Here is a 27805-nt window from a genome sequence, read left to right on the forward strand (position 1 = left end):
CTCAACACTCTATAACGCTGATGGAGTAAAAATGAATAGAATCGCTGTTGGCCCCAGAGATAACTACAGACGCGCCCGCTCAAGCCACTCGCGTAGGCGCAGAGCCGAGCAGAAGGGGTGAAGCGCCAGGGTGCACCGCTCCACGCAGGAATCCGCCCCGCCTTCTCCGGCCCCGCCCCCCACGCTTCAGTTCCCAGCCTTGCCACTAGGGGCGGCCGCGAAGCTGCGCGGCCCCGGTTTCCAGCCGGGCCCCTTTCCCAGCCGGGCCCAAGCATGGCTGCCCCCAGGACTGCGGGTCGGGAAGCTGCCGTGCTCGCGCTTTCCTGACAGCCCCTGGCTGCTGTGGTCTCCTTCTCTTCCCCAGGCCACTGCAGCAGACATGTTTGCCAAGGCCTTTCGGGTCAAGTCCAACACGGCCATCAAGGGGTCGGACAGGTGAGGGAGAGAAGAGCCTGCTCTGCCCACCAGGGCACCCAGACATCTCTCAAGCTCGGCTGGCTCACAGCCTTTTCTGGGCTGGGTCAGCCGACTTGGGGTGGAGGCCGAGGGGTGCAGCCGGAGAAGGGACCCCGGGGGGCGGGCAAGGGTGAGTTAGACGTGTTTTGAGAGTGAAGATGGAGAGGAGGCCTGATTTATCTCCCAGGCTGTCTTTTGGATATTTTAGTGAGTTTACGAGAAAGCGTAATTCAATCAGCGCGTACTGACTGCAGTCTGTTTAAGGTGTCGTGGAGGATGCAAAAATGAAGGAAAACGGGATCCCTGCCCTACCAAGAGCTTTGAGTCCCTTGGGAGAGATTAGATGGGGCACGGAGAACTACAAGTATACGAGAAGAAGTATCTAGTGATTACCACTGGCAGGAGAGACAGATGGAGGGTGAGTTGAGAGAGGATAAGGCACATGTGGTAAGAGCTGTTTTGCAAATGAAGGTATCACCTTGGGAATTTTGGAGCCAGTGTTCTATAGTTGTCATTCTTGGTGCCCTGGCAGAGCTGTTTAATCATAGGTTGACAGATTTGTCAAGCATACATGAGAAAGGAGTGGGTCCAAGAGCTCTGTGTGGAGTCAGGAAGGTAGGGCTTAGTTTCCAGTGGCAGGCTAACTTGGGTTGCTTACCGGATCTCAGTTTTTTCCTTTCTTTGTAAAATGGAAAGACATGCCCCAGGAACATGTGAAAATAAATGAGACATTGGATGAGAAAGAGAATGGGATGTTTTGGAAGAGTGAGAATAGGGCATCATCAACCAGTCTTTTTCCTGGCCCTCGTGATTTTATAGTAAGTCTTGAGTCCTCAATATTTATTAAAATCCATCCAGGCAGCATACATACCAGGTATGTGTGCTCTCTGCAGGAGAAAGCTTCGGGCCGATGTGACAGCTGTTTTCCCCACTCTTGGAACGGATCAGGTCTCTGAGTTAGTACCTGGAAAGGAAGAACTCAACATTGTGAAGTTGTATGCTCACAGAGGGGATGCAGTGACTGTGTACGTGAGTGGTGGTAACCCCATCCTATTTGAACTGGAGAAAAATCTATATCCGACAGGTATGGCAATGGGATGGAGATGGCCATTACTATGGTCCTTGCCTAATATCTGTTTCTTCCATTAATCTGTCTTCCTTAAAACAAATAAATGCAAAATCTCTCTAAGAACCTTTTTGGATTTAGTCTCCCTAGAATTGGGTCTTTCAAAATCAGAAACTGATATAAAAGTGAGGGAAAAAAGGGTTAACACAAAAAAGAAGGTGGTTGCCAAGGGAAATTCTGAGGTGAAGAAACACTTGTTTCTAGTGGGTTAACTAGGGATTGGAGCAGAGGTCGTGAAAAGGGTGGAGTTTCAGGGCATGTAGAAAATGCTTCTTAAAACGTTCACTAGTGGAATTTTCTTAAGATACTGAAGAGATACTGTGATGGGAAAGAAGCTGGGTTAGTTAAACTCCATACCCAGCTGTCTCAGTGGTGGACTTTGGTTGAGATATCTCACAGGGATTCTTTCTGAGGCTCTTGTCAGGCTCTCAGGATTCTTTGCTTGCCTTCTTTGTCACAGATTGCAGAGAGGCAGTGTCCTTTTCTCTTTTCCTTGGCCGCTGACACCTACTTTGTCATTTGGGGGCTTTTCTTCCTCCCAGCTTGGCTGCAGCAGTGCAGTGCAGTCTCCTACCCCAGGCCACCCCTGCCCCCACCCTGCTTTGCTGCTATACACATACAAGCCCTTTTTGATCTAAGGGTTTTACTCCTAATCCCTGTGGAAACAGAGAGAATAAAAATAATAAACATGGGAAAGTTTCAGAATTTCTTACAGGCTTGTGCCCTGGTTTCGGATTACTTGCTTCTGAGGTCATCAAAGGAATCCTCGTGAGGCCTCTGTCCCTACTTTTATCCACTATGGCCATTTTTGGTTGCTGCAATCCAGGTGGAACAATAGGTGCCTCCAAGTCTCAAGTGACACCCAGTTTCTTAAGGCTCCGCCTTCTTCAAGACTACAGCCTCATTGAGAAGGGAGTCAGCCTGATGTAAACTATAGGGAATGTGTTTCCCACAGGAAAAGGGGCACTCAGTTCCCGGAGAGGGGAAAAAGGATACTGGACAGGCAAAAGCAGATGTTCACTTCATCACTAGTTTTAGCCTTACACATAAATATCCAACTTTGGCAATTAAACAGACTCTTAAAGCTGTAGCTCACTTCATGTGTCTTCCGACCAGTAAAAGTGATAACTTCTCAAGATCATAGATTGAGAGAAACTACTGCAAAGAGCTCAATATAAATATGTAAAGAATGCAGGTCTCTAAGGCTAAAGGGAGCAAGGATTCTAAAGTAAATAGCATATAACATATAAACCGCTTCACAAACTTGGGGTAACCTAATAAAAAAAAAGAGTGCAACTTCTTTGGGCATCCCCTTACAACCTTCTCTCTAGCTTTGAGTTGAGTTTCTTTTCTACACCTTGATTAATGTGCCCTTAGTGTTTGGCTTTGCCATTCCCCAGGAGGTTGACTTTTGGGCAGTAAGTGTTTTCTGGCTCTCTTCTTGGACAGTGTACACCCTGTGGTCTTATCCCGATCTTCTACCAACATTTACAACGTGGCCCCTGGTGCTTGAAAAACTGGTGGGGGGAGCAGGTAAGAGTATTTTCCTATATTCTGGATACTGGCTGAAACCTACTTAGTAAAGGCCAACTACTTTAATAAATGTACCCATTTTGTGCATTCATATGATCGAAAAATAGAATTTTTCCCCCATGTCTGTTGCATCTCTTACTTGGCTGCTTCTATGAGCTCTCTGGGCCTCTCTGACCCTGCTGTAAGGCTTAAATAAGATAAGTGACGTGAAAGTGCTTTGTGAACTGCCATATGCTATACTTTAGATTAATAAACTGAATTTAGGAAACCAGAATATGATAGATCATGGAACTGGACCCTCAGCTTGGTGCTTCAGTTTGACCACTAGTCTCCCAGAAGGAAAAGGTCTGATCCTCAGTTTGCCACTTTTTATTTTCATTATGAATAATGTAGTTGATGCTTAATAAATGTATGTTGAGCAAATGAATAAATGATGAAGTAAACTGTGGAGTTAGTTGCAATGCTTTTGTTTCCTGCAGATTTGATGCTGCCAGGACTAGTGGTGCCCCCTGCTGGTCTGCCTCAGGTACAGAAGGGTGACCTCTGTGCCATTGCCTTGGTGGGGAACAGGTACTGTGCCAGTCAGCTGTGCCTCTGGGGAAAAAACTTAGGGAAAACTTGGGAGGGGTGGGAGTGACAGCTTCACAGCATATGGATAAAGGATTAAAAGAAAAAACAGATTCTTCCTGAACAGAGAGTGGGGAATGGCAGTGAGCCTGTGGGGTGTCCATACATCTGGGCCAAGTGTATTTGCTCCTGCTGCTTCTTCTTTTTTAAAATTTATTTGTTTTTTTTCTCCTTTAAAAATTTTTTTCTTAGATTTACAGAAGAGTTGCAAGTATAGTACAGAGTCCTGAAATATTCCTTACCCAGCTTCCTGTAATGATAACATCTTGTATAACCACAGTACAGTTATCAACACTAAGGAATTAACATTGGCACAGTCCTTTTGACACTATTACAGACTTGATGCATATTTCCCCAGTTTTCCCACGATGTCTTTTTTTCTTTTTTGGTGTTCAAGAATCCAGTCTAGGTACCACATTGCATTTAGTTGTCATGCCTTCTTAGTCTCCTGTCTGTGACATTTTCTTGGCCTTTCCTGCCTTTCATGGCTTCAACATTATTTTTGTCTAACCTCCACATCATCATCCTCATCTTTTAATTATTTTTAATAGGTTTATTGAGATATAGTTTTCATACTATAAAATTCACCTGTTTCAAATGTACAGTTCAGTGATTTTTTTTTAGTGTATTTACAGGGTTGTTCAGCCATCACCACAGTGTCTCTTTTTTAAAATAAATTAGGAAGTAATCATATGAACAGTTCTGAAAAATCAAAACCCTCTCACCCCATAATCCTTTTCTCCTAGAAGTAACCATTATCATTCTGATGCATGTCCTTGTCAGCCTTATTCAATGCATATATACACGTGCATATGAAATGTATGGTCTGGGGTGTGTATGTTTAAAAATACAAATAAACAAACTTTATCCCTATTACTTTTTCACTTCAGGTAGTGGGGACATTTTCCATGTCAGCAAGCACAGAGAAGCTGAATCTTTTTACCCACTGTGGGGTGATGGGAAAAGTCCTCTTCTAGTGGACATTGTGGTTGCCTCTACTTTGTCTCTACCACAAACAAGATCTTCCTGATGCCTCCAGGGACACTAGTGCCAGTATTTTTCTAAAGTAGATACTAAGAAGCAGAACTGTTTGGCTGAAGAGCGTGCATATTTTCTGTTGCCCTATAAAAATGCTGTGTCAGTTTTCCCTCCTACCTACAGGGTATATGGAGCCTGTTTCCTTACATGCTCACCGACACTGGATATGATGGGTCATTTTCATTTGTATCATCCTGAATGAAAAATGACATCTTATTATTTTACTCATTGCTTCTTTGAGAGAGAAACATGGTAGGCATGGGAGGGGTCAGTGTTTAAAGATCTTATTTTTGCTGCTCATATTCTCCTATTTTCCTTGAACATTTTGGAACCAAGCACCTAGAAATATTTCCTTCCTTGTTTACCTGTAGCAAAACTTGAAGTTGAAAAGAATGGTGAAATTATTGTTTTTTCCCCCAGTATTCTATCCAAGATAGGAGAAAACTACATAAATGTGTATTTGGCCTCTCAGTTTGGCATTTAGAATGTATGTGGGAATGAAGCCTAGGTGGTTTATGGAAGGGGGTGAGGGTACAAGGGAGTTTACTAAAACTACAAGCCAGGTTCGAGACTGAAGTTCTTGAGCCATTGACCATTCCAAGGGTGGAAGACAAAGACCCATCTTTTAGGAACTGGGAAAGAAGCCAAATTCAAAGATTCTGTGGCAGGAACTGACCCATGGGCACAGTAAGTGGAGCCACCGGATTAGCAAACATTTTTTTGAAGTTCAGGTGTTGGGAAATCTGCCCTTGAATCATCTACCTTAGGTCCAGGCAACGTGCCAGGCTTGTATATTCCCCTCCTGTTAGCCAGCTGGACACCAGTCCTTACAGGCAATGTGTGAGCATTGCTGAGTAACAGTGGGCTGACAGAGATTTCCATTTGGGCTTTGGTAGTTTTTTGTAGTTATTGTAAATGTGGTTGTTTTTTATATTTTGGACACATCCAGTTCTTAGATAGACAGTTATACAGAGCAAGCCCTGTTACAAAGAACCAACTCAGAAGGAACCTTTAGTTGGTACCACTGTATCTCTCTTCTCTCTTCCCTGTGGCATCCCTCAGCCTAATTTATGGCATATGAATGGCCTCCCTTCTGAATTTCCATATAGGATGGCTATGCCTTTTTTAAATGGGGAGATAATTTATATTTTTGAAATTAAAGGAAACTTTAAATATCCTTCTGAGTCCTGCCTGGGTTTGATTCATAATAATATAACAATGATAACATCAGTAGAGGAGTTACTTACACAGAAGGGAATATTTGGTCAAGGAATTTTTGAAAGTCATATGTGTAGGTAATTTGAATAAGATTGAGACTGCACTGAGTTTTAGCTCTGTGATACAAGTGGATGCTTCAGATTTGCAACCGTGGTGCTTTGAACACGTGTAGAAAGCTGGTCCTGACATGTGCCCTCCTGGAAGACTTTCCCTGACCCTTGTCTCTGGCCTCCTCCTCTCAGAGCCCCCGTTGCCATCGGAGTTGCTGCCATGTCCACAGCCGAGATGCTGACCTCAGGTCTGAAGGGAAGGGGCTTCTCTGTGCTCCACACCTACCAGGACCACTTGTGGTGGGTTCCATGCTTTTTCTGTTTTATAGGGAGCTGGGTGGGCGGAGAGAGCACGGGGCCTGGATTCAGAAGCGAGAGTTTTGATCCCTGCTGTGTCCTTAGTCAAGTTGCTGACCCCAGACATTAATTTCCTTGCAAAATGTGGAGAAAAAAAATATATATATTTTTTTGCCTGTTTAGAAAAGAAATTACGGAGAACTTCATTTTCTAGGTGAATTGTAGAATCCTAGGGCTGGAAGAAGGCCTTAGGGATTGTCTTCTCTGCCTCTTAGTACAGTGATATTCTTTATTTTTATGGCACTGGTCGATGTGGCCTTTTCTGCCGTGTACATTAAGGCATTTTCTGACCCCATGACGAGTGCTCGGGAATTCTCACATCTGAATCCAAATCAAAGTAGAGTAGATCCTCAGGCACCTGGGTGATAACCTGATTACTTTCATGTTGTTCAAGTTCCACATTTCGGATCTCGTCCTCATTATGGAACTTGCACTTTCTCACTGTGACAGTTGCTCTCTGGAGCTGTATGTGAGTTTATTTTCTGGTTATTTTCTTGTCATTTAACCAAAATAGTAAGTAGTGCTTTTCTCGAAAGCAGTATACCTGGTCTTTTGGCCAAGTGTTGTGGCCTGTTGGTATAGAGTTACTCTTACGTTTTTAGTCAGTCTTGGAGTTACTTGTTTTACAAGTATTGGCCAAGCCCTGCTTTGCTGGCGGTCCAGCCTCATCAGCCTGGGTTTCAGCAGGCGTTTGAGGGCTGCTTACTCACGCACTCCCAGCACCTTGTTTTCTGACTCTTAGTCTGGGCAGTTAAGGTCCTGTTGTCTAAATTGTCTTATCAGTGGCTGCCTCAGTCTCCCCTCCTCCCATCCTTTCAAAATACTTATGGTATTTACCTGATCAGAATAGCCTAAACATACGCTGTGGCCTCACTAGTAGCCATACTAATAAGCCTTGCTGCAGCTGTTAGTAAAACTTCGACTTGCATAATCTTAGTTAACATAAAGCTTTCTGCTTTTACCGCTCTGCTACGTGGCATCCCTTTTTTCCCTGTCCTCATAAGGCTTAATGGCATAAAACCATTGTAATCTCTACTCCGCAGGTTAGATTGCATTCTTTTTTTTCAATTGAGGTATAGTTGATGTACAATGTTATGTTAGTTTCAGGTGTACAGCCAAGTGATTCTAGTGATCATTAGTATATCTAGTGATTCTAGATATAGATATATACATATATGTTCCTTTTCAGATTCTTTTCCATTAAAGGGTACTATAAGGTATTGAATATAGTTCCCTGTGCTCTACAGTTGGTCCTTGTCATTTATCTATTTTAGATTGCATTCTGATTTAACACAGAAGCAACTGTTTTTGCAGTCTTGAGCAGTCCAGGTGTTTGTAATTTGTTCCATATGTTCAACCTTGGGTTTGTATTTCACCAAACTGGTACTACAGATGCGTTTGCAATCTTAATTTGGTTATTTAATTCAAAATAGTTTTATTTTTAATTTATATGAAGGGAATACTTTGGAAGGGGAGCTCCACTTTAACTATGCTGTCTTTAATTTTTCTCTGTCCCTGAATTTCTGTTAATAATATTATTATTCCTTTGGGTTAAGGAGGAGGCAAGAATTACTCTCCCCATTTCAGAGATGAGGAAACTGAGGCATGGGACTTCTCTGGGCCCAGAATTGGAAACAGATTTTGAGAGGCACACCCAGGTTCTCTGGCCTCTCCTGGACCCCCCTGCCTGTGGGTCTTACTCTCTCTGGACCCCCGCTGACCCCCTGACCGGGGCTGGAGAGTGTTGCGGCTGCTGCTCAGTGTTTCTGACATGAGGTTTTTGCAGGCGATCTGGAGACAAGTCCTCTCCACCATCCATTGCTCCACTGGCCCTGGATCCCCCAGATCTCAGTGAAGAGAAGGGGTCTGTCCAGGCAGACACCACCTTGCAGGGAGACATGAGGCGCCTGACCCTGGAGGGAGAGGAGGAGGAGGGGGAGGTTCAGCAGAGGTGTGGAGAGAAGTCCCTGTCGGAAGCCACAGAAGACCCCAGTGTCGGGGGCCTGAACCCAGACCCCACGGACAGCAAGACCCTTCAAGGTACAGCTCTGGCAGAAGTAGGGCAGTCTCCTCTCAGTGTAGGAGACTTAAGTGCTCTGCTCTGCTTCTGACTAGAGCGGCACTACAGCTCCGGGAGGGGAGGGGAAAGTCCTTATTTTTGCTGAGGGTGGTGCCACAGCCCTTTGCCATCTTACCTGGGAGTCTTCCGCATATGTTGCGTTTCCCTGGTTACCCGTTGACTCTGCTATTTGGACTGTTCCCAGCTACACGGCCCTCTTAGTTTTCTTCTGGCTCTGACTTCTCTATCAGAGAAGCATCTGCGCCTGGCTGGGTGGGACTTTGTGGCCTGACCCCTTCTGTGGGGTGAGACCTCTGTAAAGGCTCAGTGTTCTAGAGAGTCTGCGAGCTTTGGTGCCTGGGAATGGGCTCCTTCAGAGCTAAGGGGTCAGGTACGGATGTCACTGTGCGGGGAGTTTACTTACCTGTGCTGCGCGGGCCTTCTGCGGCCCTCAGGAAGGATGTGGTTCTTGTCTTTTCCTTGCAGAGCAAATGGACGAACTGTTGCAGAGATGCTTCTTGCATGCTTTGAAGTACCGCGTCAAAAAGGCTGACCTCCCTTTACTCACCAGCACTCTCCTGGGCAGCCACATGTTCTCCTGCTGGTATGGAAGGCATGGTGTGGGCTGGGGGCCGGGCGGCGGGTCTGTCTCTTGCTCTTTGGTGGTAGGATGGGACGAGGCTGATGGGGGAATTGTTTTAGGGACATGATGTGGAAAGAGTGAAGTGGAGGGTTGATCTAGCAAATACTGAGTTTTAAAGACTTAAGGTTTAGCCAGTAAAAGGATGTTGAGGAAATGAAGGTTAAAATTCGCAAGGCGCTTTGGGCACTGCCTCTGCTGTGGTGATTCTGGGCTCTTTTACTGGTCCGGCAGCATGTCCGGCCCCGGGAGGGCCCTGGGGCAGCCTGTTTGTCTGGAGGCTTCAATCCCCTCACTCCTTTCTGAAGAGTAGGTGGGCCAGCAGGAAGAATCGGTGTGAACCCCCCACCCGACCCGCACACACAGCCACCAGCAGAGGGAGTGTTACACGTGGGTTGAACCTGGACTTTGAAGACAGAGCCATCTGGGCTCACAGGGTGTTGGAGCAAAGGTGTATTTGAGCCCATTACCAGGCTTCTCTGAGCCCTGATTTCTAACACTTGTAAGATTGCTGTCAAGATCAAATAACCTGACATTTAATAAGCACCCAGTAAATATTATCATGTCAGGAGATTTGCTTATTGATTTTCACCTCAAGTATGAATTTCTTTCTGAGAATTTTGCTCTTTCTTAAAAAAGTGGTTTTAAGGGGCTTCCCTGGTGGCGCAGTGGTTGAGAGTCCGCCTGCCAATGCAGGGGACACCGGTTCGTGCCCCGGTCCAGGAGGATCCCACGTGCCGCGGAGCGGCTGGGCCCGTGAGCCGTGGCCGCTGAGCCTGCGCGTCCGGAGCCTGTGCTCCGCAACGGGAGAGGGCACAGCAGTGAGAGGCCCGCGTACCGCAAAAAAAAAAAAAAAAAAAAAAGTGGTTTTAATGTAATTCTCTTCCTCTACATGTGAGCTTCTTTAAGGCATTCTATACAAGTATGGGGTCTGGAGTGCGTGGCAGGATACTTGGTAATTTGTCCTGACCTTGCTGGGTTGCAAGTAACTGGGAAAGGGGTAGAGGTTCTTAACCTGGGGTGGGTTCTAGAAGGGATCCCTATGAATCCCACTGCTTTTGCTTGTCACATTTTGAGAGAAGATGTACGTTCTGGGGAGATAGAATGATTACAGCTTTCATTAGGGATCTTTCCCCCAAAGCTAACAGTCTATAAAGAGTCAGATAGTAATTATTTTAGGCTTTGCAGGCCCTACAGTCTCTATTGCAACTGTGCAAGTCTGCCATTGTGGCAGTAAAGCAACCATAGACGGTAGATGAATGGGCATTGCCAGATTTGGCCTGCAGGATGTGGTTTGCCTTGCTGCCACAGTGAGCTTGGTGTTGCAGAGGCTCATCTGGAGGTGAAACTTCTGAGGCCACAGAAGGCTGTCTGGTTTGAAAGGAATCTAGAACTGTATCTGGTACGGTAGCCACAAGCCATGTGTGGCTATTTAAAATTTAAATTAAATAAAATTTAAAATTCAGTTCCTCAGTCACATTCGTCACGTTTCAAAGTGCTTAATAGCCACATTTGTCTAGTGGCCGCCACGTTGATAGCAGAGAACATTCCATCTTTACAGAAAGGCCTATTGGACAGCAAGGACCTGGAGGAGCTAAAGTCTGCATCTCTCTCTGATGCTGCCGATGGGCAGAGAGTTCTGGAACAGCGGCCTCTTTCTGAACATGCAGGAGGAAGGCTGAGGCAATTGTCCTCCTCTCAGTGTCAGGCAGGCCGTACCACTACTGCTTTGTTAGCTTAACTTGCCTTTTCCATCTGCCATCAGCCCCGAAGGACGACAACTGGACATAAAGAAGTCAAGCTACAAAAAGGTAAGCGGGTCCCTTCTCTGCATACCCACACAGGGAGCTGTGTAGGGGCACACGTGGCATGAGCTGGTGGACATGGGGAAGCCCTGTCTGCAGGGCTGAGGCTAGAATTAAGCTTTTGATTCCAGCATAGGGGGCGGAAGATAACTCTCCCTGGGCTGAGGCAGTTGGGTGGGCACCCGCTCCCCTCTCTCCTTCCCACCCCTTTATATGTGATCCAAGTTCTGGAAGGCTTCACCGGCAGGGGCCCTTCCCTTCCTAACTGGATGAGGACAGGGACTGTCCCACGTCCCTCCCCGGGACCTGCCCAGCTCGGTGTCTGGCGCGTCTCAGGTGCTCGGCGTGTGTGCGGAGCCGATGAGGTCCCCGACCACTGGCCCTCTCTCCCTTAGCTCTCTAAGTTCCTGCAGCACATGCAGCAGGAGCAGATTATACAGGTGCAGGAGCTGAGCAAAGGGGTGGAGAGCATTGTGGCTGTGGACTGGAAGCACCCGAGGTGAGTGCAGGGGGCCGGTCACCGCAGCTCAGCTGGCCCCAGGGCACCTGGGCCACGGGCCGGGGACCGCCGAGACACTAGTATAAAATGTGTTTTTTCTTTCCTTCTGCTGGGTTTTAGGATCACATCTTTCGTCATACCCGAGCCCTCCCCGACCTCCCAGACAATCCAGGAGGGTAGCAGGGAACAGCCCTATCACCCTCCAGATATAAAATCCCTCTACTGTGTCCCAGCCAGCATGACCCTGCTCTTCCAGGAGTCTGGCCACAAGTGAGTTTTTGGAGAGCAGCCCTTCTCTGCCTGCTTGGTGTTCTGGCCTATAATCCTTTCAGCCTGAGTAGTGTTCTTCTGTGACTGGCAAAACCTGCTCTGCCCCCTCCTCCCTTTCTCCCAGATCCAGCTTCAAGCCTCCTTCCCCTGGGAAGGGTCTCTGGACTAAGTGAATGAGAGACTAGGTCTCTCCCTTTTCTACCTGTAATTATTCTTCACACGGCCCTGCTGGCCCCTGGCAGGAAAAGGGAAGAACCCAGAGGTCGAGAAGCTGAGGACAGCGCCCTGCTGAGCAGGAAGTGAATCTTGGTATTTACAGTTTGTCTCCCAGCATAGCGTGAATAACGCCCCCCCCTCGTCACTTCTCACCTAGGAAGGGGAGCATCCTCGAGGGCAGTGAGGTCCGAACAATCGTCATCAACTACACCAAGAAAAATGACCTGGTTGATGCAGACAACAAAAAGTGAGTGGTTGGGGAGGGGAGCTCGCCCCATGTCTTTCAGTGTTCATCTTCAGAACATGTCGGGGGTGCCTGGGAGGGAGGGGTGCAGGAGATCACAGACGGCTAGAAATAATCAAGGCCAGTGGTTTCTAAATCATAGGCTGCGGACACTTAGAGCTGTGGTCTAAGGTAGTCAGATCCAGATATGCTGTCAACGTTGACTGTAGCCTGAGTAAGCATCATCTCATATGTATCTACTGTTGATCTTCAAATGCACTTGCTCTTGTGAGGAACAAAATGCAAACTTTAAAAAATTTTACCAAAGCCGTCTTAGCTTTTTGCTATTCTCTATTTTCTTAGTAAGCGGATATAGAAGGTAAACTAAATGAAGAGTGTTTCATTAATTATTTTTTTTAAATTTCAAAAGATACCCTCATGATCAAAAAGTTGGGAGCTACTGGTTTAATCATGGTTAGTTAGTAGCAGAAGTGAGCCAGGATCCCGGTCTTCGGATTTTTTTCCCATCCCACTTTCTCCTCCACTGTCTGTTTCTCCTTTGTTCTAGGAAAGCAGACGTGTACCTCCCATCCAGAGGGTACGCTGCTTCATGGACTGTGAACCCCTAATTGGTTCTAATAATCTTGAATGACTTTCAACAACACATAACACATGACTCCTGAGCAGACCCTGGGATCAGAAGGGGCGGGGCTAGGAGTTCTTGACTGCCTTTTCTTTCCCTTTAGTCTTGTGAAATTGGATCCCATCCTATGTGACTGCATCTTAGAGAAAGGTGAACAGCACACAGTCATGAAGCTTCCATGGGACAGTCTCCTGAACAGGTAGTGGGAATTGGCAGCCCCTCCCTAATGTTTCCATCCCCTCCCCTTAATGTCTATCACATTGGACTTCAGAATTGTCCCTCTCATCATCTCTGACTTTCTTTCCATAATTCACACCATGTCAGTCTACATAAACACAGGCTTGGGTAATTCTGATGTGGAGGGTCTTTGGAGCGATACGAGCCAACACAGTATAGAAGAACTTGAGAAGGAGAGAGAAGAGGAACATTAATTAGAAATAAGAGCTTCAAAAAAAGAAGGTGTGGGTGGTGGGTGGGGATTGTCTTAAAGTCTTTTCAAAGGGAGGATTCTTATACTCTTTCTTTTCCATAGACCCAAAACTGAAAATAACTTCTATAAGGAGTTAGCAAACTATAGCCTGTGGGCCAAATCTGGCCTGCTACCTGTTTTTGTAAATAAGGTTTTATTGGCACGCAGCCACACCCATTTGTTTATATATTATCTGTGCTGCTTTCCTGCTAAATGGCAGAGTTGAGTAATTTCAACAGAGACCATATGGCCCTTGAAAGCCTAACATATTTACCACCTGGCCCTTTCTAGAAAAAGTTTGTCAATCTCAATATATATGCTAGCAAAAGAAAATCTGGTTAGACAAAAGGTAGAAATTCCTTGTGGTAAAGGTGTCTATAAATGATGCATGATTGCAGCATGTCAGAAATGTGAAGCAACGCTTTATTCTGCTGGGTAAGGGAGACTCTTGAGATAGTAAACTCCACAAGCCCGCCTGGGCAGGTTTTCAGAAGGCCAGGCAAGTGGACAGTTTCTAGGGGCTCGAGTCTCAGATGTTCCCTTCCCTGAGTCAGTGGGTCTTGACTGTGGCCACACTTTGGGGAGCTTTAAAAAATGAATCTTCCTGATGAGAGTTTCTGACTTAACTGGTCTGGGGTTTAGCCCCCTAGCTGATTTCAATGATTCCACTGTGCAGGCAGAGGTGAACCGCCACCTGTAAGAGCAGCTTCCGTCTAGCTGTCTGCTGGGAATGGGATATGAGGAAATGGTTTCTGCTGGCTTTATCAGTCACCAACTCATTAACTCCCGTTTCAGATGTTTGGAAAAACTGCAGCCTGCCTATCAAGTGACCTTTCCGGGACAAGAGCCCATTGTGAAGAAAGGCAAAATCTGCCCAATTGACATCACCCTAGCACAGAGAGCTTCTAACAAAAAGGTAATTTTTAAAAGACACAACGTTTGAAGATGGTGATTTAATGTCCCTGCTAAGTTCTAGTCTCTCTAATGTGATCGGAGGTTTTTAGATTGGCCTTAAACGCCTCAGAGATTGTTTAGGAAGCGCCCATGTTTGTGTGACTGGGCTAGGCCCTATGTAAAACAGGTAAAGCTGACCCCCTCCCTCACTGCTCTCTAGGATTTTGTGCTAGGAAACTTGCTAGAGCCTGGTTCTAAAAGTAAACAAGATCTTATATTTATTTTTTTCTTAGAACTGTGGTAGGGGCTTTCAGCTCTTACTCATTCTGTTACCTCTTGGGCCTTGCTCAGTGAAAATAACTACTAAAGAATCGCTGAAGGAGGGACTTCCCTGGTGGTGCAGTGGTTAAGAATCTGCCTGCCAATGCAGGGGACGTGGGTTCGATCCCTGGCCTGGGAAGATCCCACATGCTGTGGAGCAACTAAGCCCATGCGCCACAACTACTGAGCCTGCGCTCTAGAGCCCGCGTGCCTCAACTACCGAGCCCACATGCCGCAACTACTGAAGCCCACGTGCCGCAACTACTGAAGCCTGCGTGCCTACAGCCTGTGCTCCGCAACAAGAGAAGCCACCGCAATGAGGAGCCCGTGCACCACAACGAAGAGTAGATCCTGCTCGCCGCAACTAGAGAAAGCCCACACGCACCAAAGAAGACGCAACGCAGCCAAAAGGAAAAAAAAAAAGAAAGGAAAGAAGAAAAGAATCGCTGAAGGAACTGAGTGTGTTTAGCTTGGCAACACAAAGTCGTAGGGAACAAATTACATCTGTCCTCAAATATGTGAAAAGCTGTACTTGGAAAAGGAGTGCACTTATTTTGTATGCCTTGAGAAGACAGAAATAAGATTATTGGGTAGAAATCCCAAGAAGCCAGACTTGGATTCAAAATAAAGAACTTTCTAGTAGTGTGTGGTTATGAACGTGGGCTTTGAGATTAGAGACCTGGGTTCCAGTGTGGCCTTGCTGCTTGACTTTGAGCAAGTTACTTAATGTTATTTTGCCTGAGTTTCCTTATTTGAAGAATGGGGATAATACCTACCTCATAAGGCACTGTGAGGATCGAATGAAGGAATATATGTAGGCGAAGCACTTAGAATAGTACTTGGCATATAAACATTCAATAAATGAGAACCAAACAATGATAACCTTAATAATTAGCAACAGCCACCATTTCTTGAATGTGTAATTATGTGTGATGATGGTTTTGTCTTTATGTTAAAAAGAGCCCTTGTCTTTTGGCAATACATACGGAAATATTTGCAGACGAGATCTGATGTCTAGGGGGATTTGCTTTAAAGTAACACAGGAATGGGGGTGGGTGGGGATATAGATGAATCAAGGTTGGTCATGAGTTGATAACTGTTAAAATTCATGATGGGTACATGGGAGCTTATTGTACTATTCTACTTTTATTTATGCTTTAAATTCTCCATAAAAAAGAACTTTAAAAAAGTATATGAATTTTTTCATTATTAAATTTGTTATGGTGATCGATGATCAGTGATCTTTGATGTTACCATTGTGAAAAAGGTTACAACTCGTTGAAGGCTCAGGTGATGGGTAGCACTTTTTAGCAATAAGGTATTTTTTAATTAAGGTATATACTTTGTTTTTTAAGACATAATATTATTGCAAACTTAACAGTATAGTGAGAACATAACTTTTAAAAATATTTCATTGAAGTCTAGTTGATTTACAATGTTGTGTTAATTTCTGCTGTACAGCAAAGTGATTTAGTTATACATATATATATTCTTTTTTGTATTATTTTCCATATGGTTTATCACAGGATACTGAATATAGTTCCCTGTGCTATACACTAGGACCTTGTTATTTATCCATCCTGTATTTACTAGTTTGCATCTGCTAGTCCCAAACTCCTAATCCTTCCCTTACCCACCCGCCTCCCCCTTGGCAACCACAAGACTGTTCTCTATGTCTGTGGGTCTGTTTCTGTTTCATAGATAAGTTCATTTGTGTTGTATTTTAGATTCCATATATAAGTGATATCATATGGTATTTGTCTTTCTCTTTCTGACTGACTTCGCTTAATGTGATAATCTCTAGGTCCGTCCATATTGCTGCAAATGGCATTATTTAATTCTTTTTTATGGCTGAGTAATATTCCATTGTATATATGTACCACATCTTCTTTATCCATTTATCTGTAAATAGAATGATAGATAGTTTGTTTCCATGTCTTGGCTATTGTAAACAGTGATGCTACGAGCATAGGGGTACATGTATCTTCTCGAGTTATAGTTTTGCCTGGGTATACGCCCAGGAGTGGGATTGCTAGATCATATGGTAGTTCTGTTTTTAGTTTTTTGAGGGACCTCCATACTGTTCTCCGTAGCAGCTGTACCAATTTACATTCCCACCCAGAGTGTAAGAGGGTTCCCTTTTCTCCACATCCTCTCCAGCATTTATTATCTGTAGACTTTAATGATGGCCATTCTGAACAGTGTGAGGTGGTACCTCATTGTGGTTTTGATTTTCATGAGAACGTAACTTTTATATGCACTGGGAAACCAAAAATTCGTGTGACTCATTTTACTGCGATACTCGCTTTATCGTGGTGGGTCTGGAACTGAACCCACAATACCTCTGAGGTGTGCCTGTATTGGATGGAGTAGAAAGAAAAAATCAATTTAGAAGCACAAAAATTAATTATTTGGATGAAGGTACCATGGTTGTAGGGATGGTGAACATAGCGGGTGAGGAGGCTTCTGAGGCCCTGGAAGGTTTCTGGAGGGGAGGGCATGTGGTCTGTACCCACCATCAGTCTTCTGTCCCCCCACAGGTGACTGTGGTCCGGAACTTGGAGGCCTATGGTCTGGACCCATGCTCAGTGGCTACCATCCTCCAGCAGCGATGCCAGGCTAGCACTACTGTCACTCCTGCCCCCGGGACCAAGGACATCCTGCAGGTTCAGATCCAGGGAAATCAGATCCACCACCTCAGCCGGCTGTTGCTCGGTGAGCATCCCCTCTTAAGAAGCAGACACATTGGTCTAACTTGGCAAAGATCTTCCTACCAACTAAACTCACCCTAGTGAGTTTACCATATATGTAGCTTTTAGCAGCCAGAGAGAGGTGGAACTAATGTTTGAACTAGATCCTTTAGCCCCCAAATTCATTGTTTTCTCCACCATGCTAGTAGTTTTCTTCCTGGTTTTCCTTTTTTTGTAAGACGTTTGTTGAGCACCCAAACTTTGCTAGGCACTTTGCTGGGCTTTTTGCAGGCTTGGTCTCTCTGAATCATAATGATGCTGCAGAACTGTTTCTGTTTTGCAGATGAGGAAACTAAGTTTCAGTACATTGCGCTGAGACATTCAGCTGTTCAGTGCTGCAGCTGGGCTCTGAACTTTGATTTGCTTGACTCCCAAGCCTAGGTTCTTTCTACCAACCCTGAGTCACCCAGCCTCCAGTCTGTCCTCAATTCCAGCTGCCGGAGTCAGCTTCCTGAAACAATGTGATCACATCACTCCTCTCTGAAAAACTTTTTATATCTCCTTAATGCCTTCAGAATAAACTCTTAAGCTCAATAAACAAGACCCTCCCAGCCCAACCCCATCTTCCATCCGGGTTCTTTGGCAGGTCCCTGATCCCCACGCCAGGCTTCAGCCGTGCTGGTCTCCTTTGCTGTTCCCCATGTGCACCTGTATATTCATACCTGGGTGCTTTCCTCTGTGTTGTCACCTCACCTTGCGTGGCCTCTCACAGCCTGACCTTAAAGGCTCATTGGCCCAGCTCAGGGGTCACAGGAAGCCTGTCTTAGAACGTGTCCCTTTTTTTTTTTTTTTTTCTGTTTCCTTAAATTGACATTTAAAAAACTGCTAACATAGTACTTTCCAATTGTGTTTATATTTCTGGTTAGTGTCTACAGCTTGGCTAATTTATTCTGTTGTCTGAACTCCCTGTTAGACTGAACTTCTTGAACCAGAGACCTTACCTTTTGCATCCTTTTTTCATGCCCAGGGTCTGGTCCATAGTAAATGCTCAATAAGCAAATTTATTTTATGGTCTAAGGCAGTACACAGCAGTTAACTTTTACAGTTGAGCCCCTTTAAGTGAAAAACCCCATACGAAATACAGAGGAAAAAAAATAAACACATGACTGAACTCAGACACACACATTCTCTCTTGTGAGAAAATTATAAATGCCTGAAGTACACCTAGAAGGTAGCTATCAACGTGAAAATTGCTGAAATACACACTTCATCCTCGAGGTGTAAGGATAAATGGTCCATTCCCATTGGAGTTGAGTTTGAGCTGGGTGTAGAAGAGCAGGTCATATGATGGAAATGGTTTGAACTGAGAGTTGACAGCAGGAATGAGCACACAGTGGGGCAAGAGGGCCAGGAGGTAGCTGTGCAGATTGGGGACCTTGGAGGTCGAGGCCAAGGAGGGTCACTGCAGACAAAGGGGAAGGAGTTGCGGGGAGGAGAGCATACACATGCCTCACTGAGGAGTTTCTGCCTTTTGGATTGTAGAAGAGTATCGGCTTCCTCGAAAACACATCCAGGGCCTGGAAAAGGCCCCCAAACCTGGCAAGAAGAAGTGACAGACTCTTGTTTCATGTGGTTGATCCAGAGGAAATCCAAGCTGTGGGCTGGTAATTTATATGAGTATTTTCTGCTTTTGCAAATTAAAAAAATATATAATTCTTTACCAAAATAGATTTTTATTCTAATCTAAATTTGATTTCCCTCCTGTTTCCTCCACTTAGCTACAATGTTGTACGAAGTTTTCAGATCAGAAGCCATTTTAAATGGACACTCGAGGCCGTCGTGGCGTGCCTTTTCCATTCACGTGGTTTCAGTCATTTTAGTTCGTCCTCTGCTTTCCAGGCTGCGTAGCCCATCCGGAGTTCAGGCAGGTGGGCCCTTCCCGTTTTTAAAGTCCCTCTACCAAATATTCAACAGCCTCTTGGTATTCTTACTGCCTAATTAACCTCCTAGCCCAAAATCACTCCTTCACCTCTTTAAAGGGCTCTTTATATAGATATTTATATTTGTCATCAATCAAGGCAAAGGAAGGAAGGCTTGGCCTTAAGTTATAGCAAAGTTTAGGCTATACAGAAATAAGAAACAGTGAAAGCGTATTAGGACATGGAATTCTGTACAACAATGACTTTTCCCCAACATTGGCAACTGCCACTAACAGCCGTAAGTTGTGACGTGGCTGCAAGATGATGGCTTTGCTGCAGTGAAGTCTTAGCCAACAAATGCTTTCTTTAGCCTCAAACTTCTTCACCTGGGGCTCATGGAAGAGGTCTTCAGTTGATCTTCAGAGGGCCCACGAACTTCTCCGAAAGAGTGTGCAAGATTTCGTACGATCATTTTCCTAAAAGAGGTTACCATGCTTTTGTCAAGTTCCCAGCAGGATCATGTGATGCCAGAAAGGTTCAGAACCCCTGCTCAGTTTGTGGCAGTCATTTCTGTACCAGGGCTCTCCTTGTATGAGAGGAAGAAGGGCTGAGCTGAATAACTGCAGAGTTCTCTGGTTTGACCATCAAAAGAACACACTTCAGTTTACTTCCTTTTTTCCCTTGGTCATACCACTTTTGTTTCTTTTAAACCAAGATAAAGGCTTGAAACTATCTACAGTATTCACAAATTCCCCACCTGGGGCTTGAAAAAGAAGAATGGGATGAGTATGAAAATGTGTGTGTGAGGTTCCTTGCCTTCAGAGAGAGGTTGTGTCTTGCCTTGTTAATCCCTGCTAAAGACACAAGCCAGTAGATGGTGAGGCTGGATCTAAAATGAACATCCAACTCTTCACTGTGGTCTGACCCAGAATTCTGCTGTGAAACAGCGTTGTCAGGACTTGTGCTTCGAACGGTTTTTCCAGTAATGGTGACACGTTTGCAATGACTCATCTTCCCTTTCCTCCTTGTGAATAACATAGGTACATGTGAGGAGGCAGGGGAGAGTTAGGCTGTGCAAAGGATTCCTTTTTCTGTGTGCTAAACTGAATAATCTATACCAAGGTCAAATGTACAACTTTAAACTTAATCCCATGTCGTAGCCAAATGAGTTTCGGTGAAAAGCAGAAACTTTTTCATTTCTGGGTTTTGGCAAAATTATTGAAAAATACACTTCTTGGAGGTCTAGGTGAGCACACATTACAGATGTGCCCCACTCCTGGACACTTTTAAGACTGTCTATTGGACAGGGGGCGCTCTCCTAGAGGGAGGCTGGGAGTGGACTGGATGAGCTCCGGGGGCCCCCATTCATTGCACTGTGTGTGATCAATACCGGAAGGCAGGCGAGAATTTCTTTCTAATAACTTTTACGTGGTTATTACCACGGTTACCGAGATGTTCCTTTGACGGACGTCAGAGCTAAGGTCAAGGGACTGTTTTAGTCATCTAGCCCCCTTCCTCCAGGTGAGATGATCTCAAACTTTCAAAGACACATTCCTATCTAATTTTTAAATAATTCTGAAAATAGAAGAATCATTGCTTAACTCAGTAGCCTGTTCTGGTGTTCAATCATCCTTAGCTCCAGAAAGCCCCTCCTCTCTGTAGTAAGTCCCCTTTCCTCTCCTGCTCTGTGCGGATGTAGAATAGCCAGGCACCTAGGCAGCACCCCCAGCCCATGCCTTTGGACGGTTTTCTCAAGCTGATTTGAACAGTAGCCTTCATTCCTCCGCTCGCTGGCAAAAGGAAATCTGACTTGGACACGAAGTGTGCGTTCCTCTATTCCCACCCCCTCTCCCAGCTCCCGATTTCCGTGAGATGGGGAAGTTCAAGGAACACGTCTCTGGTCTGAATGATTTTTGCAACCAGCTTTTATTACTTTCTTTAAAACCCATATAAGAAAGACATTTAAAAAGAAAACGTCCCCAAAACAAACATTTTACGCACTGGGCAACACAACAGTAGAAGGCACTCCAGCAGTCATGCCCACCCTGGGAGGGAAGGGACACTCCCTACACACTACTGTTTCGGAGGTAGGGCCTCAGCCTGGGTCCTGGTCTAACTGTGCTTTAGAGAAAGTCTGAATTTTCCCATAGTTTCCTTATTTCATAAACACCACTATCTCTTTATATATAGCTATATGCCTTTATGTATATATGTACATGACTTCTTTTCTTTCTCAAAAATAAAACAGCCGCCCCATCAGAGGGAGGTTCTCAGCAGCATTCACAGCGGTTGCACAGGATCCATGCCTTCTATTCATGTTACAGACATGCAGCTTGAAGAAAAGAGGACTCTGCACCCACCGCTGTCGATATACAGCAGGGAGAGAGATTTTTTTTAAGCGGGGGGGGGGGGGGGGGGGGGGTGGGGTGGGTGGGGCGGGGGGGACACGTGATAAGGCCGAGCAGGAGATGGCCGATAACTAGGGTTTTTATGGTGTAAAAAATCTCTTTTGAGCTGCTTAACTCGTCCTGTTTTTGCAGCTCTGAAGACTTTGCATGATGAGGGGTCTGCATTCCTTCTGTGATCAGGGGCCTGTGGACTCAGCAAGGGTCAGGGAGGGAGGGAACTGCTGAGGCTACACAAAGAAGCGTGGGCTCAAACCAACCCAACAGGGACTTGGGAAGGCAGAGGACGACAAAGAAATGGTCTCTCAGAGGCTGACGAAGAAGTGGTCTCTCAGAGGCTGCACTGGAAAACTGGCCCCGCTTTGGAAGTCCAGAGTCCTTCTCCCTCTGTGCGGGAGTGTCTCTGTAGTCCTGGCTACTGGCTTGAGTTGTTTGGCTAGTTTTAAGTTTGAACCTAAGCAAGGAGCCAGTACACATGTAGAGCTGGGAATCTGATCCGCCCTGTCCAGGCAGTTTGACCTCACTTCTTGGAAGTCAGAGCCCAGGACCTTAGACGGGAAGGAGGTCTGTGACCCTCGTCCCATACTTGGAGGGAAGATTCTCCTGGCCTTGTCTCCCACACTGCCGCGGTCCACTTCCTGGCAGGAGCAAGCCAGCAGCAGAGCCTCAAGCAAATGCCCCTGCTCCTGTCCCTCTTTGAAAACAAAAAGGCACTGAGGTCAGCAGGAGGCCAGCCCCGTGGCTGGCCATTCTTCGAACATAAAGGTCTCCAAGTTGGCTGAGTTGGAGGTTCCCCCCTCTGTACTCAAGGCAGCTCCTCTGGCGGTATCTGGAGATCCCAGAGTCCCAGTGGGAGGAGAGAGGCAGTGCTGGAGGCCAAAGGGAAACCAAGGCAGCCAGGCCTCCTCTGCTCTCTAGCCCGGGAAAGGCTGAAGACAGCTTGGACACCTTTATCTGCAACATGTTTTGGCTTTGACTGCCTGATTTCCATACTCAGCAGGAGACTTTAAAAATGGTAAATGGCTGGTTTCCCTTTGGTGGAAACACATAAGGATGATGGCAATATTAAATTCAAAACTGTAACTCAGAAACAAAGAGCTGTTGACAAAGATATGGCTGAAGACCACACATACACAGATATGTATGCCTTTGGGTTTACATGTGCACAGACTTTTGGGCCATCAGGGCCAGGGCCGGCTGCAGCTTCTCTGGAAATTTCTCAGGCAATCTCAGCTCCGGTGCTCCTGCCCCGAGCCAGTGGCTTTATGACCTTCCCTTAAGCATGAACAACGGGCACCTGGGGAAAGTGGGGGACAGTCCTTTTATGAGCACTGTCGTGCTGTCTCTCAGGGGCTCAGCTCAGACCTGCTAAAGGAATATGCTACAATTCTTGGACTCATAAATAAGGGAACCGTGGATGGCAAATAAGAAAGAAATTGAAAAAGAATAAAAGGCAGAGAAAGAACATATATCTCTAAAATCTTTTCTCTTTCCTTTGCCGGCTGGTGTGGAGAGAGGCAACTATTTGGTTTGTGAAAGGCCTGCCGATGGTGAGAGGACGTGGCGGATCTTTCACACGGGCGAGCGCTGCTCCTGGGCAGTGTGCAGAGGGCACAGTGTGACGGTGGGCAGGCCCCAACTCCACGCACACACGTGTCCATCAGAGATTTTGTGCCACGTCTGGAACTGCTGGGCGGGCGCAGATGCACCCAACAGAGGTGTCCTGAGAAAAAGTGTCTGTGGCAAAATAATAATTCATAATGAAAACAAATCCGTGGGCATCAAGAGAAGAGGAAGCAGGACCAGCTAGGCAGGTTTGCCCTGGGATTCTCTTAAGGCCTCCTCCAGTTTCTGCCTAAACTTGCCATACTTCTTCTGCACTTGCTGGATTTTGTCCTGCTCCTCCTTTTCCAGGATTGTTAGGAAGTTCTGGAGCTCGGGGATGGAGAAGGCATCCCACTGTGGGGCGAGAGGGAGATTGGGGGAGAAACAACAGGAGACGGGTTAGTGGTCGCCTGATCCAAGGGCCCCTGCTGTCCCCACTCTTCACACAGTTTGCACATGGTTTGCTACTGAGTAGGCAGATGTGACACATAAAGCTTGGGGCTTCCGTGCCGTACCAGCAACAGAATTTCAAATCCTGGCATCTCGTGGCCAAGAGTTACTAGTCCACAAGCCACACTGTTATTCAGAGAATCAACAATCTTAAATCTCTCTGTAGCCGCTGAGATCTTAACAGTGATGCGGGAGCTGCCTGGGACCCAGCTGTCTGCTTCGGGGTGACCAGCGACATGCGGACCCTCAAGTGGCACCTGGAGGAGAGCGGGACTTGGACTCAGGAGACTGGGTGTCAGCCTGGCTCCACTGTGTGGCCTTGAGCACATAAGTCCACCTTCTCAGCCTGTTTCCTCATCTGCCGTGGAATTAGGGTATCTGCCTCCCTTGGCCGGCAGAGCAGATGATGAGATGAGTCTGTTGCATGGCTCTGCAGAGCCTGGTGGGCCTGGGGGACCTGGCCTCTCAGGAAAGAAGGCAAGTCTGACTTCTCTCAGGCTGACCCAGGAACTGAGGCCCCCATGGGGCCAGGGGTTTCGACTCCCAAGCTCTTCGAGCACAAAGGAACATTAAGGTTTATCTGGTTTAATCCCCACATTGGATAAATGAAAAAACTGAAGTCCACAGAGGGAACCACAATCACAGACACAAGCACCACAATCACAAAGCTTATAGCAGCAAAACTAGAGCTAGAAGCCAGGCCTCTAAACCCCCAGGCCCGTGAGCTTGCCACGGGCCAGCAGTGTTCAAACAGCTTCAGCGGAACACTTTTTCCCAACGAAATCTTCCACTATATAAAGCAGATGGAAAGCAGAGCTACCTGGTGGAGGCCAGGAAAGGACAGGGCCCCGCTCGCCTGGACCCCCCAGATTTCCACAGTGGCTCCCAAGACTGCTTCCCCGAACCCCAGGCCTCCAGTGAATGCAGTGTGACAAACTCTGTGAGAGGCACCCTGTTCTCGGTCACTCCTCTGTGACCCCACCTGCCACGCAGCCCAGGCCGCGGGGGCCACCAGCTTGGTTTCACCTCACTTCACACCACAGACTGGACTCCGGTGAGCTTCCCTTGGGGGATCGAGGTCCGCTTTGAAGAACCAGGGAGAGACAAATGACTCAAAAATACCCATGCCCAGTGGAGCCCAGGGATGGGGCTTGATGGGTCTCAGGCCATCCTGGAGCAAAAGAACCTGGGTGGAACACAGGGAGTTTCTCAGCGCCCCTCCACCCTGAGTTTTCAGAAATAAAGCGCATGAAGTCCCGTCTTTCCACAGGCCTTGCCAGACACAGGCCCTGACTTGCTACCCCAGGGCGCTTACAATCCTGGCTTAAATGCTGAACCTCAGCCGGCACTCACCCCAGCCCAACTGCCTTGAGACATTTTCCTGCTGTGCTGGGTGGTGAGGATAACCCGCGCCCTGCCCAACGTGCCCCGCAGGCTGGGTTTGTGCACCAAACAAAGGGTCCCAGACCTACCTCCACCTCTCCAGTTTCGTTCTCCTTTAGCACGAAGCTGAGCACATCTGTGTCAGGCCCAGCGAGTAAGCGCAGGTAGAGGGGGCAGTCAGCAACGGAGAGTTTCTGGAAGAGCACTGCAAACCAAGAGAGGGGGCTGGGCACTCATCTTGGAAAAGAAGGGCAGGGGCTCAGGATGGGTGGGACCAATTGGAAACGCAGAGGCTGGTGTTTCTAAATGCAAGTGGCCATCCTTTCAACCTAACGAAATGAATCTGACAAGAATAAATAGGGTAACAACCTTTATCTTCGGTGTCTGCTAGAGTGTGAAGCATGTTTCCATTCACTTCATCCCCTAAAAGATTAGTAGGAGTGGTGGGCGGGTTCCATCCCATTCCACAGATTAGGAAGTGAGAGCCCAGGGTGTGGTTTTCCTGAAGTCACACGTGGAGGGAGGGGCACAGAGAGCGGGGCCGGAATGTGCGTGTGGCCCTTCCACAGACCTAATGCCACATGGATGGCTGGACGGAGGTGCCACGAGAAGCCCAATCCTCCCACTCCAGTGTGTTGGGGAGCACAGACGGACCTGGGAAAGGTAGTTTCTGGGTGGGAGCTAGCTCTCTCATACCTTGCCCGTCCTTGCGTATCCGCTTAAAAAGTGCAAACTTCTGGGGATTGTCCACGACCATGAACTTCTTGAGCAGCCCCTGGATGACCTCACTGACCGTGGTGGTGCTGCAGATGTGCAGCTGCTTGATGGCGTCCAGCGGCAGGTAGAAGGATGTCCGCTTGTCCGTGGTGGCTGCCAGGTCCACTTCCTTGATGGCGTCATAGATGGACGGGGGCCGGATCCCAGCAGGCACCATCACTGGCCGCCGAAGTCTCAAATGCACTTTGATGAAACCCGTGTAGGTGCCGTCTTCACTCTGCGGGGTGGGGGGGGGGGGGGGGCAAGTCATGTGGGGTCCGGGAGGGTCTGTGTTGCTTGATCCTGTCTGCCACTCTGGGCCGTGGCCCCAGATCCGGTGGGCTGCAGAGGCCTTTCCTAACAGCAGTGCCATCCCAGTCAAACACCCTCCCGACAGGCTCAGGCTGCCTGCCCCAAATGCCCTGTCACGAGGCAGATGCCGACTGCCTTTGGTGGGTCCCCAGGCCAAGAGGCAGGGTCTGGAGCGGCCTCTCTAGTTTGCCCCTCCAAACCGAGGAGGAACAGGAAGGCTGTGTAATAAGGTCCTAGGAGAACCAGCGCACTGGATTTTCTCCTGCATCTCCTTCCAAAACCCGGCAGTCTGCAAGACTTAAACCCAGGCCTATCCGCGACTAGGTTTTCTAGCGCCCCACCCGGCTGAAGCCCCAAAGAGCCAGTTGCTGCCAGCCACCAGCAGGGGGCAGGTTTCTTCTACTGTCTCCTCCCCTCCCCACTGAAGATGGCCTTTCCAAACCTGGCACAAAATTGGTGCCCTCCCCTCTCTGAGCTCTGCACAGTCTAAGGACGCTTCCCCAGACACAGGCTGTAATGACCAAGAAGGGGAGGAGGAGTTGCTGCGAGCTCCCCTTGCCCAGGCCTCCTGGGCCCTTAGTCACTTGTATTATCATTTAATTCCCACAAGTGCTTTGACAAATGGGAACTAATATCTCTATTTTACATTGAAGCTCAGAGAGGTTAAGGTTTCCCAAAGCCACAAGTTAAAAACAGGAAGAGCCAGAGACTAGATGTGGATCTTATTCTAAAGCCCATTTTATTTCCCTAAAATACACAGAGACCCCTGATAACCCAGGCTCTCAGCTTCACACAAGCCTGGAGGCCTCCAGGAGCCCAAAGAAAGGGGAGGGCCCTGGTGGGGGTATCCCCCAGAATGCAGAGGGAGAGCAGGGGAGCCACACCGGCAGGGGCTATGGAGCTGGGAGGGGGAGAGAGGAAGGGGGTGGACAGTGCGGGGCAGGCCCCCTCACCAGCTTCATGCCCAGGCAGTTCTTCTCCCGGGTGTTGTAGCTGTCGATCTTCTGCTTGATCTCCTGCAGCGTGGGCGGGCGCCACGGCTCCTCTGCGGGCGTACAGTCATTCTGAAACAGACACAGATGTGAGGGTGGATGTACAGTGGCTCTCAGGATGAGGAAAGAAATGACCTCGTCCTCCCAAAGGCCTCTCCAACCGAGAATAAGTGAGCACCAGCCTCACACAGTGAATGGGATGGACTCAGCCTGAGAAAGTCAAACCCCTGCGCAGCCAGCTACCCCAGGGAAGTGACTTCAATCTCTCTCGGCCCCAGTCTCCACACCTGTGAAACGGGGGCAATACCCACCCTTCAGGCTTGTTGCAAGACCAAGGTGAAGAGGCCCGGCACACAGGCACTGGGTATGAATCTGGTGAATCAGCAGAGCTGTTTTGCTTATGGAGGGTGTCCATTTAGATGCTATGGGAGATGCAAAGAAATGCAAGCCATGGTCATCTCCTCAAGGAAGTAACAATAGAGCTGGAGAGACAGGAACATACACGTGATCTCGGTATATGCTGATGGGAATGACAGCGATTCTCCCAGATCGAGAGGACCAAGGGCACATGGACACTAGTCCAGGCCCCATGTCACTGGCCACAGCACTTTGCACATAGTAAGAATACACACACACACACACACATATACATATTTATCAAATGAATGCATGAACTCGTGGGGGCAGGGGGCTGTAGCCTTCCCTGATAATTGAGGGGATAAATCTCCACTGGGGCACAGGGACAGCCAGCGTTCACTCAGCACCTCCTCTGTGCCGAGTGCTTGGCTTGCATTATCTCAGTTAATCCTCAGAATCCAAACTGCAAGATAAGAGTTTATTACCCACATT

The 27805-nt window shown here is 47.3% G+C and overlaps 2 protein-coding genes across 8 annotated transcripts in view; one reads left to right on the forward strand and one right to left on the reverse strand.

The window, feature by feature from the left end:
• The first annotated feature begins 255 nt into the window (after positions 1-255).
• EIF2D (eukaryotic translation initiation factor 2D) lies at positions 256-22882 on the forward strand. 5 transcript variants are annotated; one of them, XR_004348661.1, is made up of 16 exons: positions 257-435; positions 1350-1540; positions 3032-3115; positions 3595-3685; positions 6241-6348; positions 8192-8445; positions 8951-9068; positions 10870-10915; positions 11305-11408; positions 11529-11678; positions 12052-12141; positions 12864-12959; positions 14025-14145; positions 16985-17159; positions 18677-18798; positions 18913-22882. XR_004348661.1 is itself a non-coding variant. In XM_032624184.1 (15 exons), exons 4-15 carry the CDS (start codon positions 3600-3602, stop codon positions 18745-18747), a joined length of 1419 nt encoding a protein of 472 aa, XP_032480075.1. In that variant the 5' UTR covers positions 256-435; positions 1350-1481; positions 3032-3115; positions 3595-3599; the 3' UTR covers positions 18748-18877. The 5 variants fall into 5 exon arrangements, 4 of the variants coding, with proteins under 4 accessions (XP_032480075.1, XP_032480043.1, XP_032480056.1 ...); XM_032624184.1 differs by lacking the exon at positions 18913-22882 and having other exon boundaries at positions 256-435; positions 1350-1481; positions 18677-18877; XM_032624152.1 differs by lacking the exon at positions 18913-22882 and having other exon boundaries at positions 18677-18882.
• Positions 20961-27805, reverse strand: part of RASSF5 (Ras association domain family member 5) — a 71682-nt gene continuing 64837 nt past the window's right edge. For 2 of the 3 annotated variants that reach the window (XM_032624195.1, XM_032624212.1), the window contains 4 exons: positions 26918-27028; positions 25593-25890; positions 24986-25101; positions 20961-23417 (listed from right to left, as the gene is read on the reverse strand). In XM_032624195.1, coding sequence (XP_032480086.1) covers positions 23265-23417; positions 24986-25101; positions 25593-25890; positions 26918-27028 — 678 coding nt within the window. In that variant the 3' untranslated portion in view covers positions 20961-23264. The remainder of the gene's footprint in view (positions 23418-24985; positions 25102-25592; positions 25891-26917; positions 27029-27805) is intronic. The other variant, XM_032624205.1, reaches the window with a different exon arrangement.

This window comes from Phocoena sinus, chromosome 1 (genome assembly GCF_008692025.1).
Source record: "Phocoena sinus isolate mPhoSin1 chromosome 1, mPhoSin1.pri, whole genome shotgun sequence".
Lineage (NCBI taxonomy): Eukaryota > Metazoa > Chordata > Mammalia > Artiodactyla > Phocoenidae > Phocoena > Phocoena sinus.